Below are 15,514 nucleotides of genomic sequence, written 5' to 3'. Positions count from 1 at the left end.
TTTAAGGGAATCACAAGACCAAGACAGCTGGAGATACTTTCCCATTCAAGGGCTGGGTAAGATGCCAGCAGGCAAAGAGCAGTGCTGTCTACTTCTGGATGAAAGAAGGAACCTATAAATCATGAGATAAGCCCTAGGAAGCCTCACGTTGAACCCAGACGCAGCTGTTGTTAAGATATGGCTAAGCTCTTAAAAGCAATATTTTTCTAATGTAAAAAGAGGAAGTCTGAATTAGGTGATTTTATATCAGATGACTATGATTTTACCCCTCATCGAGGGGGACACTGACATGTGCAGGGGTGTACTGACGTGTGGGCTTGGGGTCCTGGGAGGGAAATGTCTTAAGAGCAGGCTACTTGATTCTAGAATGATTTAGACAACCCTGGCACTAAGGACATATAAAAGAAGAACGGGGTTGCCCTGACTTGTATTATGCTATCAATGCGGCTTCCTTCTGGGTGTTGTAAACATAACTGCTCTGGAGTGCAGAACGTGGGCATTCGTTCCAATCTGTCTATCTAGCAAACCACCGCATAAACGTTCCTTAAGTCAGTTCAACTCTCAAATTGAGAAGCACATGACCTGGGAACCAATCACATTTAGCCTGGGGAGTACCAAAAACAGTGTGATCATTCTGGAGAACTCACTTAGCTTGCCAGGAAGGATTATTACATGCCAGGTTGTGCTGTATGTATTTAAAACAGTATAGGTTAAGTGCCTGGCAATTATTACATGCAGGGTTGTGCTCTAGGTATTTAATACAATGTAGGTTAAGTGCCCCCCCTTATCCAAAACGCTTGAGACCAGAGGTATTGAAGTATTTCATATTTCAGGTTTTATTATTCTTGGATTTCAGAATATTTATGTGCGCATATAGACACACACATACACACAATGAGATAGCTCTGAGACAGGACCCAAGTCTTAAACACAAAATTAATTTAGGTTTCATACATACCTTATACGTATAACTGGAAAGTAATTTTATGCAATATATTAAATAATTTTGTGCATGAAAAAAAGTTTTTTGTTACATCCTTATGTAAAAGTTTCTACTTTGATTGTCATGTCAATGCTCAAAAAATGTCAAATTTTGGAGCATTTCAGAGTTTGAATTTTTTAATTAGGGGGTGTTCAACCTGTAATTCGCTTCATCTTCACCACAGCCTTTTCAGGAATGGGGTATCATTACATTTACTTCACAAAAGGAGAAACTGAGCCCTGCAAAGCCTGTTGAGCAGAGAAGCTACACTGAAACCCCAGGACGGTGGTCCGGGCCTTTGCCCCATTCTCCACACTGAACCTTTTCAGCCTAATGATCCTCATTCCCAAGAGTAAAATGGAAATCTCTGCTTGGGAATGCAAAGTTCCTTATGCTTGGCTTCTGCTTGTTTCGACAAAGCAAAGTAAAAAAAATGTGCTCCTACTAAACACAAATGCTGCAGGTCAAAGCAGATGGTCTTTTCATTTCTAAAACAATTCTATAAAAGATGCTTGTGATTAAGTGGGATGCAAATATAACCAATGAGCTTCATGTTTTTAATTTTTTCAGAAATGCAAACTTCATGTCTGGCTCTAATATCACCCAAAGCTCTTCCGAGGAGCCTGGACCTCATCCAGCAAGCTGTTTCTGCAATGGAAAAAGGATTCCCTGCATCTCATTGTGTTCCCATCTTACGAAGCTTAGTTCTAGACAGTAATTCTCAAAATATTTGTGATGAAGGACTAGATGGAGGTGGTGGTGGTGTCATTGTTTTAATTCCTACTATTATAGACAAATATTTGTATAAAATACAATGAAATCAAATGTTAGAAAAGTGATTATGTTCCAGAATTGTTGTAACAAAATTAAATGGCTATCAATGTCTCTACAAAGATTAATCTTAATATCCAAACTTATCTTGTAGGAGACTGAGCCACATTTTGATTAGCCCTACTCTAGAAAATTTCTTGCAACTCAGAATTCAGTTCATGATTGTAGATTTCGACACTTAAATGCTGGAAAACTCTGGAAGCCTTAGCAGCCTTTCACAAATAATTAAAATAGGAGACATTCCCACCCTGACAATAAAATTCAGGGCCATGTCATTGTCATCTCCTCCATAGTTCCAAGCAGAGTTGAAAGTTAATCCTTATAAAATATTTCTTTCTAAGAATTTGAAGATTTTTTCCTGGAAATACTTGGCAGATATAAATACTTCATTTACCTCAACCAGAAAAGCAAATTTAATTTCCCTCCTTCAGCATATGTGTAAGCTGAGCTTTGGTTTACAGTGTTATATACATACACTATTGTTCAGTTTCAATACACAATCTCATTCTTTACTCATGTAAATTTAGTCAACTTTTATAGTCAAGGGACATTTGATACTCCTCTTGTCTGGATATATTTCCTTTCTTGCTTTCATAATATGTTGTAGCCATCTATCTTTCCCTGCCACGCTTCATCATTAGAAGATATCATTTGGTCCATGTGATTTCAAGACCCTCAGAGTTTGACATAAGTCTCCATCTGCCTGTCCTACCATAGATTCATAATATAAATTCACATGCTGCCCACTTCCTGTCTCCCATAACAATACATTACATTTGTATAGCAGTGAAATTTCATAAGACACAGATAAAATTTTCAGTCAACCCTCAGGTGAATCTTTGAGGAGGTGCCTATAATTTAGGTGTACACATATCCAGTTTAATAAAAATGTACTAAAATAGTCTGATACTTAAGTAATTCTACAATAGTTTCTCTGTATTGCAAAAAAAAAAGTTTTATACAGTAAATAATCACCACCAAAATTATCAATATTTTTCACTTTTATTACAGGTTTGTTTAACTGGGGCAGAGTGTTTAAGACTTTTGATCTTTTCCCCCCCTTCATCTAGGTATCCAAGTGTTTCAAAAACAAACAGTGTGAAATGAAAGAAACTAGCAAAGGGAAAATCATCTAGAGACAACCCAAAGTAAATATTATTATTATTTTACCTAGTGTAACTTACAAGTGCATGCATGAGATTAAATTGTTACTCTTTCCAAATTAGCGGGAATAATTCACTAAAAAGCTTAATGTGTTTCTTGGAAAGAGTAAAAAACATAAAGGAAAAAAAATAACCTCTCACTCTGGGAAGTTTTGATAAGTCTCAATTTTGGAAATTAATTACAATATGAGGACAATAATGGGGAAAGTGAAACATCTCAAATTACATTTTTAATTACCGCTCCTAGTACAATTTTAGTTTTTCGGAATTTGCCAATCATGAATCATTTGAAATGTATGGTCCAAGTGAATTTATAATTCAATCTATTTTGTTTAAGAATTCATTAACCTTTCAAAAATACTTCCAATTCCAATTTCATGGGCCTTCTGGCTAGTCATAATGGACATGGCTATTCTTGGGGCTATCCTTGTGTTCTGTTATGTTTCCTCTATCAGCCAGAAATGAAGTATTTTCCTTAAATAATTTTGGGCTAACATAATTATGTTTATATAAGCACATATATAAAAATAATTTTCCATCAAAGGCCTTGTGAGTAAGGAAGGTGAATAAAAGATGTTATTCTTGAGTAATAATATATTTTAGAGACTTCTTTCCTAAAGTGTCAAAAATATTACAGAAAAGGGCAAGAAATGCAAATAATAAAGCCTATTTCATGACTAAAAGGATAAATTTCTTTTGACTGCAAATTAGAGTTATCTATTCTGACTGGAAACATGTCTGAGACATATTTAAAAGTTCTAGACTAAAAGGAATGATATAGTATAAATTCAGAAAACATGGGAAGGCCATGATTAAGAGGATATCAGATTTATCACTCAGAAAAAGAAATACAGGTAAAACTACTTAAAGAAAACTCAATAGATAAAAATCTAAATCCCTAAATGGAGATATCCAGTCATAAGAATAAATTAGAAATGACTATAAATATGTTCAGTAAGAGCTAATGTCAATGAAAAAGAACTATTTTTTATAGATGGCATTTATTAGAACAGTTCAACAATTTTCACCATTCAGAAGACCTTTCTTATGTGCTTTGCTTAAAAAATTTTATCAGATTCCCAAGGGCAGAAAAAGTTATCTGTATTAAACTTTTATGTACATATGTACATATGTATATACAGATACAAGTGTATGATCTTTTATGACCCAACTTTAGTGCTCTAACAGGTGGCCAAGGCATCAGAAGTAATGGATTTCCATGTTTGGAAATCGTGCTCAGAGGCTTTATCAATGAGAAGCAAGTTGTACGTGGAACAAGTTTTGGAGAAAGAAAGGTCATCAAGAAATGAGGAGTGAAATTTGGATTAATAGGGAACATTAGTTTCCAGAGATGTCAGAGTCACCAAGAAAACGAAGATAGGCTTATTAGCTCTGTTAGTGACGTTGTGGGGTTTCTATGAGCTGTATGCATACAGACCATTCCTACCACTTCTTCCGCAGGCTCCCCTTGAGCTGTCATGTAGGTCACCCTGAACTGCTGCACATTGGTGTCAGAAATGTCCCACTTTACCCGCAGGCTAGAAGTGGTTTCATCACCGACAACCAGGTTTCTGATTCCTGTCTGTAAAACTGAAATAAACACAACCAAGAATTAAAGAACTATTAACCCACCCTATTACAAAATGAGCCACATAGACTGTTTGTGGAGTGATGACAGGTAAACATCATCCAGTGTTTAGGCCCATAGGCTCATAGGAAATGAGAGCAGCTTTCTCTCTCTGCTTTAGTGGTTAAAGGAGAGTCGTGACACCTACTGGAAGCAAACAACAATGGGTTTAAGAGATGCTCACAAGGTGAGACCAAGGAGCCCTCAAAACCATCGTCTCTATATATACTTGTACAGAGAACTGGGAAGAAGCCCTAGGACTAGGAAACCCCCTTTGAGCCTGAAAGGGAGCATGGTCACAAGAACCTCACACTAGTGCTCCATGGAGAAGTGGGTAACCCTGATCAGGTTAGCCTATGTGTACAATCCAGCATCCAGCAAACATCCCATCCACTTCCCACCTCCCATTTCTTTTGTAATATTTGTCACTTAAAGCATCAGTCTCTACTCAGGCTGCCTTTATCCATTCAGCCCACACAGAAATTATCTTTTCTCTGATATTTGTCCAGACTCTCTTACCCACGTTCTTGGGCACATCCACGCTCATCTCCCAAGTTGCCTGCTCACTCATCTTTCCCATTCTTTTCCTTCTCCCTTCTACCCTGAGTTCCTTTCCTTCTGTCCATCTCCTCTGATTCCACTTACATCCTTCTCTTTATTAATTTAATAATTCATTCAGAAAACATTCATTGAACATTTGAACGTACATCACACTGTGTTAGGCCTCTGGGATATGCAGTGATTAGCTCTTGATAAAAATAGCAAAAGGGACACAGAGGAAGTAGAGTAAGTAAATTTTCCATTTACCTGGAAAATTATGGGGGGGGGGTGTACTGGGCAGTGGGAATGGGATAGAACTCACATTCAGAGCAAGGAGTTGTAGGTGGCAGCAGGAAATGGGGGAAGCATAGGAAATATGGTTGAGGCCAAGAAGGGAAGGAAGCAGAACCCCATCAGGAAGGACCAGGACGTTATGATAAAGAGATTTTAGGGCACAAAGAAGGTGTTGAGAGAGATGAATTGAAGAATGAATTAATGCATGAATGGGTAATGGAGATCCCTGATGTGTTTGAGATAAGAACATAAATATTAGCCAACTTGTGTTTTCCTAGTTGACTCTGACAGCTAGTTGGGAGGTACATTTCAGCGCAGAGGAAAACTAAGCTGAAGAAGGAAACAGCTGATGTAGAAAGAACAATAGGCCAGCTAGGTCTCAGTTACCAGCTGAAAGGTAAGGGAACCATGATATGAATAATTCTCAGCAGAGAGCAACAGAAGTCACTGAGATAAAGAGGAGGGCAAAGACCCCTGGGAAGCTGCTGTGTTAACATCCTCTCCAAGGTGAATGGGAATCCAAGACAAAGATGAAAAAGAAGAGAGACACAGCAGTGAGACTGTGAACTACAAGACCCACTGATGGCCAGTGGTAAAGAAGATGTCAAGAGGTTCTGAAAGGAGTGAAACTTGAAGCAGTGTGTCAGAGAAGGAAAGGAGAGGTGTGCCTTTTTCTCAGTAATAATATAAAATAAATTAAGTTTGATAACATAACTTATGTTTAAATAAAACTTCAAAAAAATGGGCAAATGTCACCTTACCTGAGGTCACAGGGCTGGTGGGTGCTATGGTCGTAGCTGGTTCTGTCCAAACACTGTCAACTAAAAAATATTTATTACTTAAAATTTCTGTAAAGATAATAAGTCTATACACTGGTGTATGGCATTTTATAGCTTTGAAAGAAAATTTCACTGGTAGCATCTCATTTGCTTCCCACAACAAACTCGACATGGTTGGGAGATGGAGGAAGTGAGTCGTAAGTAAGGTAGACATATCTGCTCCACAGATAAGGAAACCGAAACCCAAAGAAGTCCAAATTTCTCATCACAGGTATCAGACTTACTACAAACATTAGAATTACACCTATTTGTGTTAACCTTCCAATTGTGAAACCTCCCAATTACTTTGAAATGGGGGCATAGCCAGGATAATTAGAGGAAATTACACAGCGCTGTAACTAACTTGTGAAAAGGCTGCCAAACAAGACCACCAAGGAGCACAATGTGCTTGGGCAAGCAGTGCATCCTCTATTTCTCTTCTTCACCCTGGGCAGACAGCGGAATGAAGTGGGTGTGTGGTGCTCTGCCCCCACTACCCCTTCCAGGTGCTGGGATACTGTTAATAAGTAGGTATTACAGCTGCCAATGCTCACCACTCAGGGAACTGCCTTGCATGAGGTCACAGCCTCTGTCAGGGGATGGCTCATCTTTGGTGCTGGGGAATCAGGGGTACAAAGGCTGAGCCTCTTGCCTTAATTTGAAACAACACAGAAGGGTCATCCCAGCTCTAGAACCCCTAGTAAGATTCGCTGCAGGCTCAGTTTCAGCTTCTCTCAATGCCCTGTCCTGCTGCTCTCAGCTCCTTATGTAAGCATCTCCCAAATGCACTTTTCAATAAACCTTCTGGATACAATTTTCTGTCTCAGAATCTGATTCCAGCAAGCCCAATCAAAGACAATTTAATATGTGGTTAATACCTCATATTTAAAAAATGAAGGGATGAATGAATCAGCAAGTAGATTTTATACAAAACTCTTGGAACCAAGATCAATTTGGAAAATTCCAGAAAACTCTTGGATGTGTTAGCCCTGGATTTATTTTTTTGCCAGTTTATTCATTCACAAATTACTTTATCCAGCCATCCACCCATGCATCCATCCATCTACCTATCTGTCCCTCCGGTCAATGTTGTAGAGTTAAACTGTACCACGTATTGTTCTAAGTGCTCAGGAATATGATGGTGAACAAGACAGATATGGTCCCTGCCTTTACGGTGATCATACTCAAGGATGCTAGGAATCTTCATGTATTGGTTTCATTGAAGGTGAAGATATATGAAGAATTCTGGGAGACCAAGAAAAATTGAAGGCTCTGTTGCCAGGGCTTAGGCTGATGGGGTCAGAGGGATGGTGGGAGTGGTTAAAATCCATCATAGCCAGCAAGACTTACGTGTAGTCCCGACAGCAGTCACCACCTCACTCTCACTTCCATCATCAAGCACAGCCAACAGGGAAACTTCATACTCAGTGCCAGGTTCCAGGCCTTCGATGACATACGAGTCCTGCTCTTCTTTTAGGACAACCTGAAAAGTATTTGGTGCTTAGTAACTAGGTTTATTTGAAGAAAAAGAAGAAAAAAGAAAATTAAAAAAAAAAAAAGAAAAAAAAAGGGAAAATGTTATTCTGTGCATTAGGAAGAAACAACCAAGTGTAAAGAAACCCAAGAGTCAAGCCAGAGACGCTATTCCTTTCAATCCCCTCAGCAAATAAATTATTAATATTGCAAATGTGGTGTTTTGAAGTTTTCATCAAATGTCATTTATGAAAATCAAAGAATCTGAATACATATAACTAAAATTCTGGCAATGATTTCATTTCAATCTTAGAAAACTCATATGATTTGATATTTATACAACTCCGTGCCATACAAAATACTAATTACTCCTGGGATTATCAATTCAATTGAAAGAGAAGGCCAACATGAAGGCAGCAGTCAGTATTCACTTCTAGATAAATGCTGGAGACTGATTTTCCATCTGTTCCAGACAACTCACCTCCTCGGTCTTCCCCCCATAGACGGGAATCCACATCAACTTGTGTAACCCTTCTTCAGCCGAAAGGGGGTGCCAGGTCACCCTAAAACTCTCTGTTGTCACCTCATCAATTTCCAAGTATTGCTGGGCTGGAACTTCCTCTGTAAGCCCAGGAAGGAGAATTTTGTTAAGGAAACAAGAAGGCAAGAAAGCCAAAACCCAAGCAGCTCCCCAGGGCAGGGGCTGAGGCAGTGAAGGCTCTTTGAGGAATCTTTTGCTTTGGAAAAGCAGCACCAATCTGTCCACTGTGGCCTCACATTCTGTCTCCAGCACTTACCAACAGCATAAATTAGGAAAAGCATGGAAATAACAGATTTTAAAAGTTTTCCAGTAGTTTCCAGAACTCTCTGCTTCCCTATTTGGCTATTTTCATTCACTATAAAAAACAAGAGTTTCAGATTCATTAATTTACAAAAATACTATTTTCCAAGTATCTTGAGGAAATTAACAAAATGGTGCCCTAGGGGCCTGAGAAACACTCTCTTTTAGCTCCATCTGCTATAGTGGCTAAATCTCTCCCTGGTAATAAGTTCTGGAGAAGAATCTTCTAGTACAAACGGCAGTCATCTGGAGTGAATTGTAGCTTATTAGACATTCCACTATTTCTCAGCTTACAATAGAAAGCATAACATCCAACTACACAGAAAATAAAGTGTAAAGGTGTTGATTTTTATTATTTGAAACCAGGCATTTTAAAACTTTTTAATAGGACACCATGAGACTTTCAACTAGAGTTAGCCTTTATGAGATTTTTGTGAAATTACTGAATTTCTCTGCAAACATTACTTCCCAGCCCAGCTTCTTTCTTATCTCTCTCCAAATTACCTTCTTTTCTCTTTACTATAAGACTAAATTTATTTCCAGGTATAATCAGTGATAATTTCAGAAACCAAACAATGTAGAATTGTTACCACCAAGAGGCAAAAAAAAAAAAAAAAAAAAAAAATTTTATGGTTTTAGGATGACTACAGGTTACATACAGAAAAGAAAAATAATACATTGATGTCTTACATTTATTTTAGTTTTTAAAATTCTGCTTATTGTTGTATGAAGATTTCAGGCTCCGGGAAAATCATTATTGACTATAGAATGATGTAATAGGTTAATAGTATGAAACTGTCATTTTTAAGAGTCAAAAACTATCAGATAACAGGAATTTTGAAAGTATAACTTAATACACACACTCATCTAAAGGGAAGGATGTGAAAATTCTGCATCAAGGAATAAAAGAAAAAAAATGTGAGATTAGAAAGAGAATAATGTGGCCAGTGTGGTGGCTCAGTCCTATAATCCTAGCCCTCTGGGAAGGCTCCTTGAGCTCAGGAGTCCAAGACCAGAGAAAGACCCCCTCTCTACTAAAAACAGAAAATATTAGCTGGGTGTTGTGGCAGGTGCCTATAGTTCCAGCTACTCAGAGGTCTGAGGAAGGAAGATTGTTTGCACTCAGGAGTTTGAGGTTGCTGTGAGCTAAGCTGACACCATGGCATTCTAACCTGGGGTAACAGAGTAAGACTCTGTCTCAAAAACAAAAACAAAAACAAAATATTGAGCGAGAGAGAGAACAATGTCCCTTTTATAAAATTGAGAACTTTTAAAATTTAGATAGTCTTTTCTCTCTTTTCCTTGCTTTGATAGAAAAATAATTGGCCAATACTCAGACTAGTCATCTAATTTTTCATTTTAAAATAATAATATAAAATAAATAAAAATTAAAATGCAATCTCCTCAAAATCACAATTGAAGATGCCCCAGATTCTGGTTTTGATGATATATGGCTACTCTAGAGAAACTTTCCAGCAATAATGTGGCTTACCTGTGGTAAAAATTCCAGTCAGGGGCTCTGACTGCCCTTCATCATAGATGGAGAAAATGGAAACAGTATACTCTGTAAGGGGCGTCAAGCCTTTCAGAGGGAATGTAGTAACAGGATCGACTTCAACCTGCAAAAGTGAGAAGTCATAATAGCTATATCTAACTACAGGATGCATTCTATTAAATTCATTAAATATTAAATATTATTATATGTAGTTTACTTGACTGGCAACAGATCTGTAATCACTGAAAAACAAATTATGGAATTATAAAACCAGCCAGTTTATATATACACATTTCTAATCTTACACACTTAAGTAGATAGCGTATCAGTTAATTCTTTGCAATAAATGTTATTTCCATTCATTACAGATAAAAAGTGCAGACAATTTAAGAAGATATATATATATATGAAGATATATACACACACACAATTATGTATATGAAGATATACATGTGTGTGTGTGTTTGTGTGTGTGTATAATATTTCCAGGCAGCTATGCTAGGGGTAGCCAGTTTTTGGCTTCCCTACCTGAACTCTGCTGCCTCCATAGCTAGGTAATACACAATAACTCCTATAATAATTGCACAGGTGACAAAATGCAGAGGAAAAATTAGGGAACATTAATACTAAAGAAAACAGTAAATTTTTGAAATAATCCTTTGTTTTCCATGGAAAGACATATTTGAGGAAAATATTTACCAACCTCATCAGGGCATAAAGGATGTGAAGTCATGAGGATAAGGACCAAGGGTATAAGAAAATGGAAGGACTAAAAAAGAGAACTTGACAACCAAGAACAAACCTTGAAAAAAGAAACCATAAAGAAAGAGAAGATGAGGTCAGGGTCTAGAAGACTGGGTCCTGATGGACACCTCTGTCAGAGAGGGAAAAAGAGTAGACGGTGCTCTATCCCTAAGGGGAAAACTTTTCATCTTCCGCCCCACTCCCACCCTCTCCTGTTTTGAATCTCCCCTTCATGCCCCTGTGTGATGACTAACCTTGATGTTAACCAAGGTTAAAAGGAAGGTCATTAATTTCACTCGACAAGTTTGCTCATGGTAGTCAAAGTGACCTTTACAAAAATATAAAATGTCATTTCCCTACTTAAACTCTTACTGACCATCTCTTGCCCCCCAAATCAAAACCAACACCCCGAGATGGTCTCTTGGTCTTGCATAACCCACTGCACTCCCAATTGCCTGCTGGGCTCCAGCCATGCTGACCTCAGCTTTCGCATCTGAGGGCCACTGCACGTGCAATTCATGCTTTCTGTGACCCTACTCCTGGTTCCTTTCAGAATCAGGCCTTCCAAATCTATCAGGACTGTACCTAAATCACCCCTCAGAGGTGGTTCTTCTTTCTTCCTATCTTTTCTCCCATACGGTAGTCTATTCTCTAACACTGCCCTTCTGGTTTCCTCCCTGGTATCAATAAGACCCCGAAATTACATCAGTTCTTTATGTACTTGTTCACTGTCTATCTCCAACATGAGATGTAAGTCCCTTGGGGGCATAATTTTGCTTAGTTTCTTCACCACTGTATGTGACATTGTGGGTTTTTTTAGTAAACAGAATAAGCAAATGAAAATGAAGGCATCAAAGAACATTTTTAAAAGAGGTAAGAAAGTGCTCCTCTAAACTCAGAGCCAGTCCAGAAATCATATACATATATTAGCCATCAACTCTAGCCCCAGAAGTGTGTGAACCCTGGAGAAAGGAGCTCCCATTTACCACATTGGAACCTCACCTCTCAGCCTCCCTCACTGAGAAGCCCCATCAAATGGAGTGAGGTCACTCTGGAAGTCCCATCAAATTCCCTTATGAATGCAAGAATCACCCCAGCCAGTTGATGCCACGTGGCAGAGAGGAGCTGTCTGTGCTCAGTTCTGCCTGAGTTGCATAATTCTGGGCTGTATTTTAAGCTGCAGCACTGGTTACACACAATAACTCACCGAAAATGTGTATTATCTTCTTTTGAACCTGGGATTGGTGACATCATAGATCATTGTTAGAATTTAATGTTTACACTCCGGCCTGGGTACTGTCTGCAGCTTTCCATGCATTACCTCACTTAATCCTTACCATGACCCTGATCCTATAGCAGCAGTTCTCAACCTGTGGGTTGTGACCCCTTTGGGGGTTGAATGACCCTTTCACAGGAGTTGCCTAAAACCATCCTGCATATCAGATATTTACATTATGATTCATAACAGTAGCAAAACTAGTTATGAAGTAGCAATAAAAATAATTTTATAGTTGGGGGTCACCACAACATGAGGAACTATATTAAAGGGTCGTGGTATTAGGAAGGTTGAGAACCACTGCTATAGAGTAACTAATCATTAGTTTCCCAATTTGAAGATGGGAAAAATAAGTCTCTAAGAAGTTAAGAAACTTGCCCAAAGGGAAACCAGCTAGGTTGTACTAAGTCCTAGTATACCTAAGGACTTAAACACAGGTGTTTCAGACGCTAAACTCTCTGCCCTTAAACGTTACTTAAACTATGGCTTCATTGTGTAAACTCACAGAAAATACACATTTATATTCAAAATGTTTGCATTTAAGACCTATTTTTCTAAACTGTATTTTTTCTTTCTTTCTTTCTTTCTTTTTTTTTTTTTAGAGACAGAGTCTCACTTTGTCACCCTCAGTAGAGGCTGTGGATCACAGCTCACAGCAACCTCCAGCTCCTGGGCTTAGGCGATTCTCTTGCCTCAGCCTCCCAAGTAGCTGGGACTATCGGCGCCCCCCACAATGCCCGGCTATTTTTTGTTGCAGTTTGGCAGGGGCTGGGTTTGAAGCCACCACCCTCGGTATATGGGACCATCGCCCTGCTCACTGAGCCCTGGGAGCCGCCCCCTAAACTGTTATTTAGTTTTCTGCTGCTTTGAAATGTCATCCCTAAGATTTACTAACCACTTACAAAGTGTCAGGAACTTTATACACATGGTCTTATTTAGAGTCTCTCCCTCTGCTTCTGTCTCCTTACCCACAAAACCTTAGGTAATTTTATAATAACTATTTTCCACCAAAGGAAAGGCCCAAACAGCTTAACTAACTTGCCCTGAGCCATAAAATTATTTAACTATAATTCACAGTTAGGTCTTGACCTTATTTGAAGTCTTAAATCTGTGACAAAAGGGATTTTGTGAAAATATCAAACATACACAAAATCAGTTAAAATCAAATTTTCTTAGGTACACCAGAAACTATAAGAGAAAAAGTGTGTGTGTGTCTGTTGAAAAGGATAGAGTTTATTTATTAAAGGATTTTGTTTGTTGCTGAAAAGACTGCATTTTACATGATTTCAGCATTGATGATTTAATTTTACCAAATGAACACCTTTAGGTATCATTTACTTTTATTAAAATATCATATTTTAAACTGTTAGTCCTGGAACCAATTTTGTCCATAGTGTTTTTAAGATACAGGAGAATAACTTGAGGAAATGTTAACAAATGACCATGATCTCATTGTTATGCAACTGTTTCTGAGAATAATTTTCGAAGGCTAGCTAAAAGCTTAACTTCAGCCTAATTTTGGAAGGGATGCAGAAAGAGGCCTTGATGAGGAATGAGGGATTTGGGTTTAGCTCTGGGCTCTGCTGCTGAGTCACTGCTCTTGGGAACTGGCCTCTCAATGTCTAAAAACTGCGGCCCTTGCATTTAGAAAACTCAAAGGGCAGCACTTAATTCCCCATCATGTCTGAGCACTTCTCAGATCTTTTCACAGTCATGCTGCCTGATGTGGCTTCTGTCCTCAGCTGGACAAGCCGTGCTTTTCCAGCATTTGGTTCTGTAAGGATCACACGAGGTACACTCCGCAGAGCACTTAGCAGGGTTCCGTTCACAGCCAGCCATCCCAAGGGGTAGCTGTCATCATCCTGTCATCGTCAGCAGCAGAGACATTTGTTTAAGTGCTCTGTTTTATTTTTCTTCCTTGGTTTCCAAAGAGTTGGGGAGAGGAGTAAAGCAAAAATGACACAGAGTAAGGAAGAGGATCTAACAGAGGGAAGGTCAGCGTAAAGCCAAAGCCACTATAATTATATGTTATGTTCCAAGTAGATTTTATTTTTTTATTTTAATTTTGTTTTGTTTTGACTGGGGCTGGGTTTGAACCCTGCACCTCCAGTATATGGGACCGGTGCCCTACTCCTTTGAGCTACAGGCGCCGCCCCTAAAAATTTTTTTTAAGACGGAGTCACACTCTTTCATCCTGGGTAGAGTGCCGCAGCATCAGAGCTCACAGCAACCTCAAACCCATGGGTTCAAGTGATCCTCTTGCCTCAGCTTCCTGGTAGCTGGGACTACAAGTGCCCACCACCTTGCCAAGATAATGGCTTTAGGCTGCTCTTGAACTCCTAGCTCAAGCAATCTACCTGCCTCAGTCTCCCACAGTGCTAGGCTTACAGGCGTGAGCCACTGTGCCTGGCCTTCTAAGCAGATTTTAGTTGGGACATTTTAAAGTTCATTCCAGAATGTTTTTGAGAATTTCCTAAAAATCCAATTGTTGCATTGTCTATAAATAGAAGCTTAAATTCATAGAAGTTCTATAATCTTTGTTGTTTCATATTTATACAATTACACTTACAAATATACCTGATATATATATATAAGACCATTATTTTTGCCTTATTAAACTTTATTACCAAAGGAGGATGCTCTACAATGAACAAATATTTATTGGTGAATATAGTTGTGCTATTTTCATTGTTCAGTGAGTCAATGTTTTACGTTGGTAAGTTTTATATACACGGTGTTCATAAAGTTGATGTGCAATTTAAAATAGTGTACAAGTATAAGGAGAAATCTGTGGTATCTCCCCATGAGTCCTATAATCTGGCAGCCTGCCTGGACTTCTCTGTAGCCACAACCTGTAGAACTTGAGACCAGCTGCATCTTAGGTGCACAGACACACCCTGTCACATCAGTCCCCAACAAATCCAAGTGTCCCTGCCACAGAAGCTCTTTGATGACCATGGTCACTCAGCATTGCTCTTAAATTATTGTCTTTCTTTCAGTAGAATTTTTTTTCTGCACCCATGTCCTCAAAAGAGGAAGACAAAATATAGCCCAAGTTGGCTTCATGTTTCAAGAAAAACAGGTGAGTGTATTTCTCTGCAGGTGTGTCTGCTTCTACTGATTTAATGACACGGTTCCCTTATTTACAGTATGCCCCTCATCCTCCTACACAGGTGAATTTGCAGCCCTTGGGAAAGTAGCTTATATTTACTGGTGACAAAGGGACACCTATAGCTCAGTACTTTTCATTTTAATCTTCCTACTGCTTCAGACTTCTGTCTTCAAAAATAAAGCAATTAGTCCAAAAGACCCCAGACGTCTCAGAATTATTTACTCCCAGGATTTAAGAAGGTTTAATGAAGGATGTTGAACACACTTTGCTGTATGTCAACGTATGTGCACTTACTGTTCGTCCATTACACAATGCCCC

At 38.7% G+C, this 15,514-nt stretch overlaps 1 protein-coding gene across 4 annotated transcripts in view; it reads right to left on the bottom strand.

The window, feature by feature from the left end:
* Positions 1–15,514, bottom strand: part of COL14A1 (collagen type XIV alpha 1 chain) — a 239,651-nt gene that overhangs the window by 121,322 nt on the left and 102,815 nt on the right. For 3 of the 4 annotated variants that reach the window (XM_053558381.1, XM_053558383.1, XM_053558384.1), the window contains exons 15-19: positions 10,062–10,188; positions 8,210–8,349; positions 7,606–7,738; positions 6,199–6,258; positions 4,415–4,566 (exon numbers count right to left, since the gene is read on the bottom strand). In XM_053558381.1, coding sequence (XP_053414356.1) covers positions 4,415–4,566; positions 6,199–6,258; positions 7,606–7,738; positions 8,210–8,349; positions 10,062–10,188 — 612 coding nt within the window. The remainder of the gene's footprint in view (positions 1–4,414; positions 4,567–6,198; positions 6,259–7,605; positions 7,739–8,209; positions 8,350–10,061; positions 10,189–15,514) is intronic. The other variant, XM_053558382.1, reaches the window with a different exon arrangement.

Source organism: Nycticebus coucang, chromosome 13, assembly GCF_027406575.1.
Source record: "Nycticebus coucang isolate mNycCou1 chromosome 13, mNycCou1.pri, whole genome shotgun sequence".
Taxonomy (NCBI): Eukaryota; Metazoa; Chordata; class Mammalia; order Primates; family Lorisidae; genus Nycticebus; species Nycticebus coucang.
This window is presented reverse-complemented; position numbering and strand designations above follow the sequence as displayed.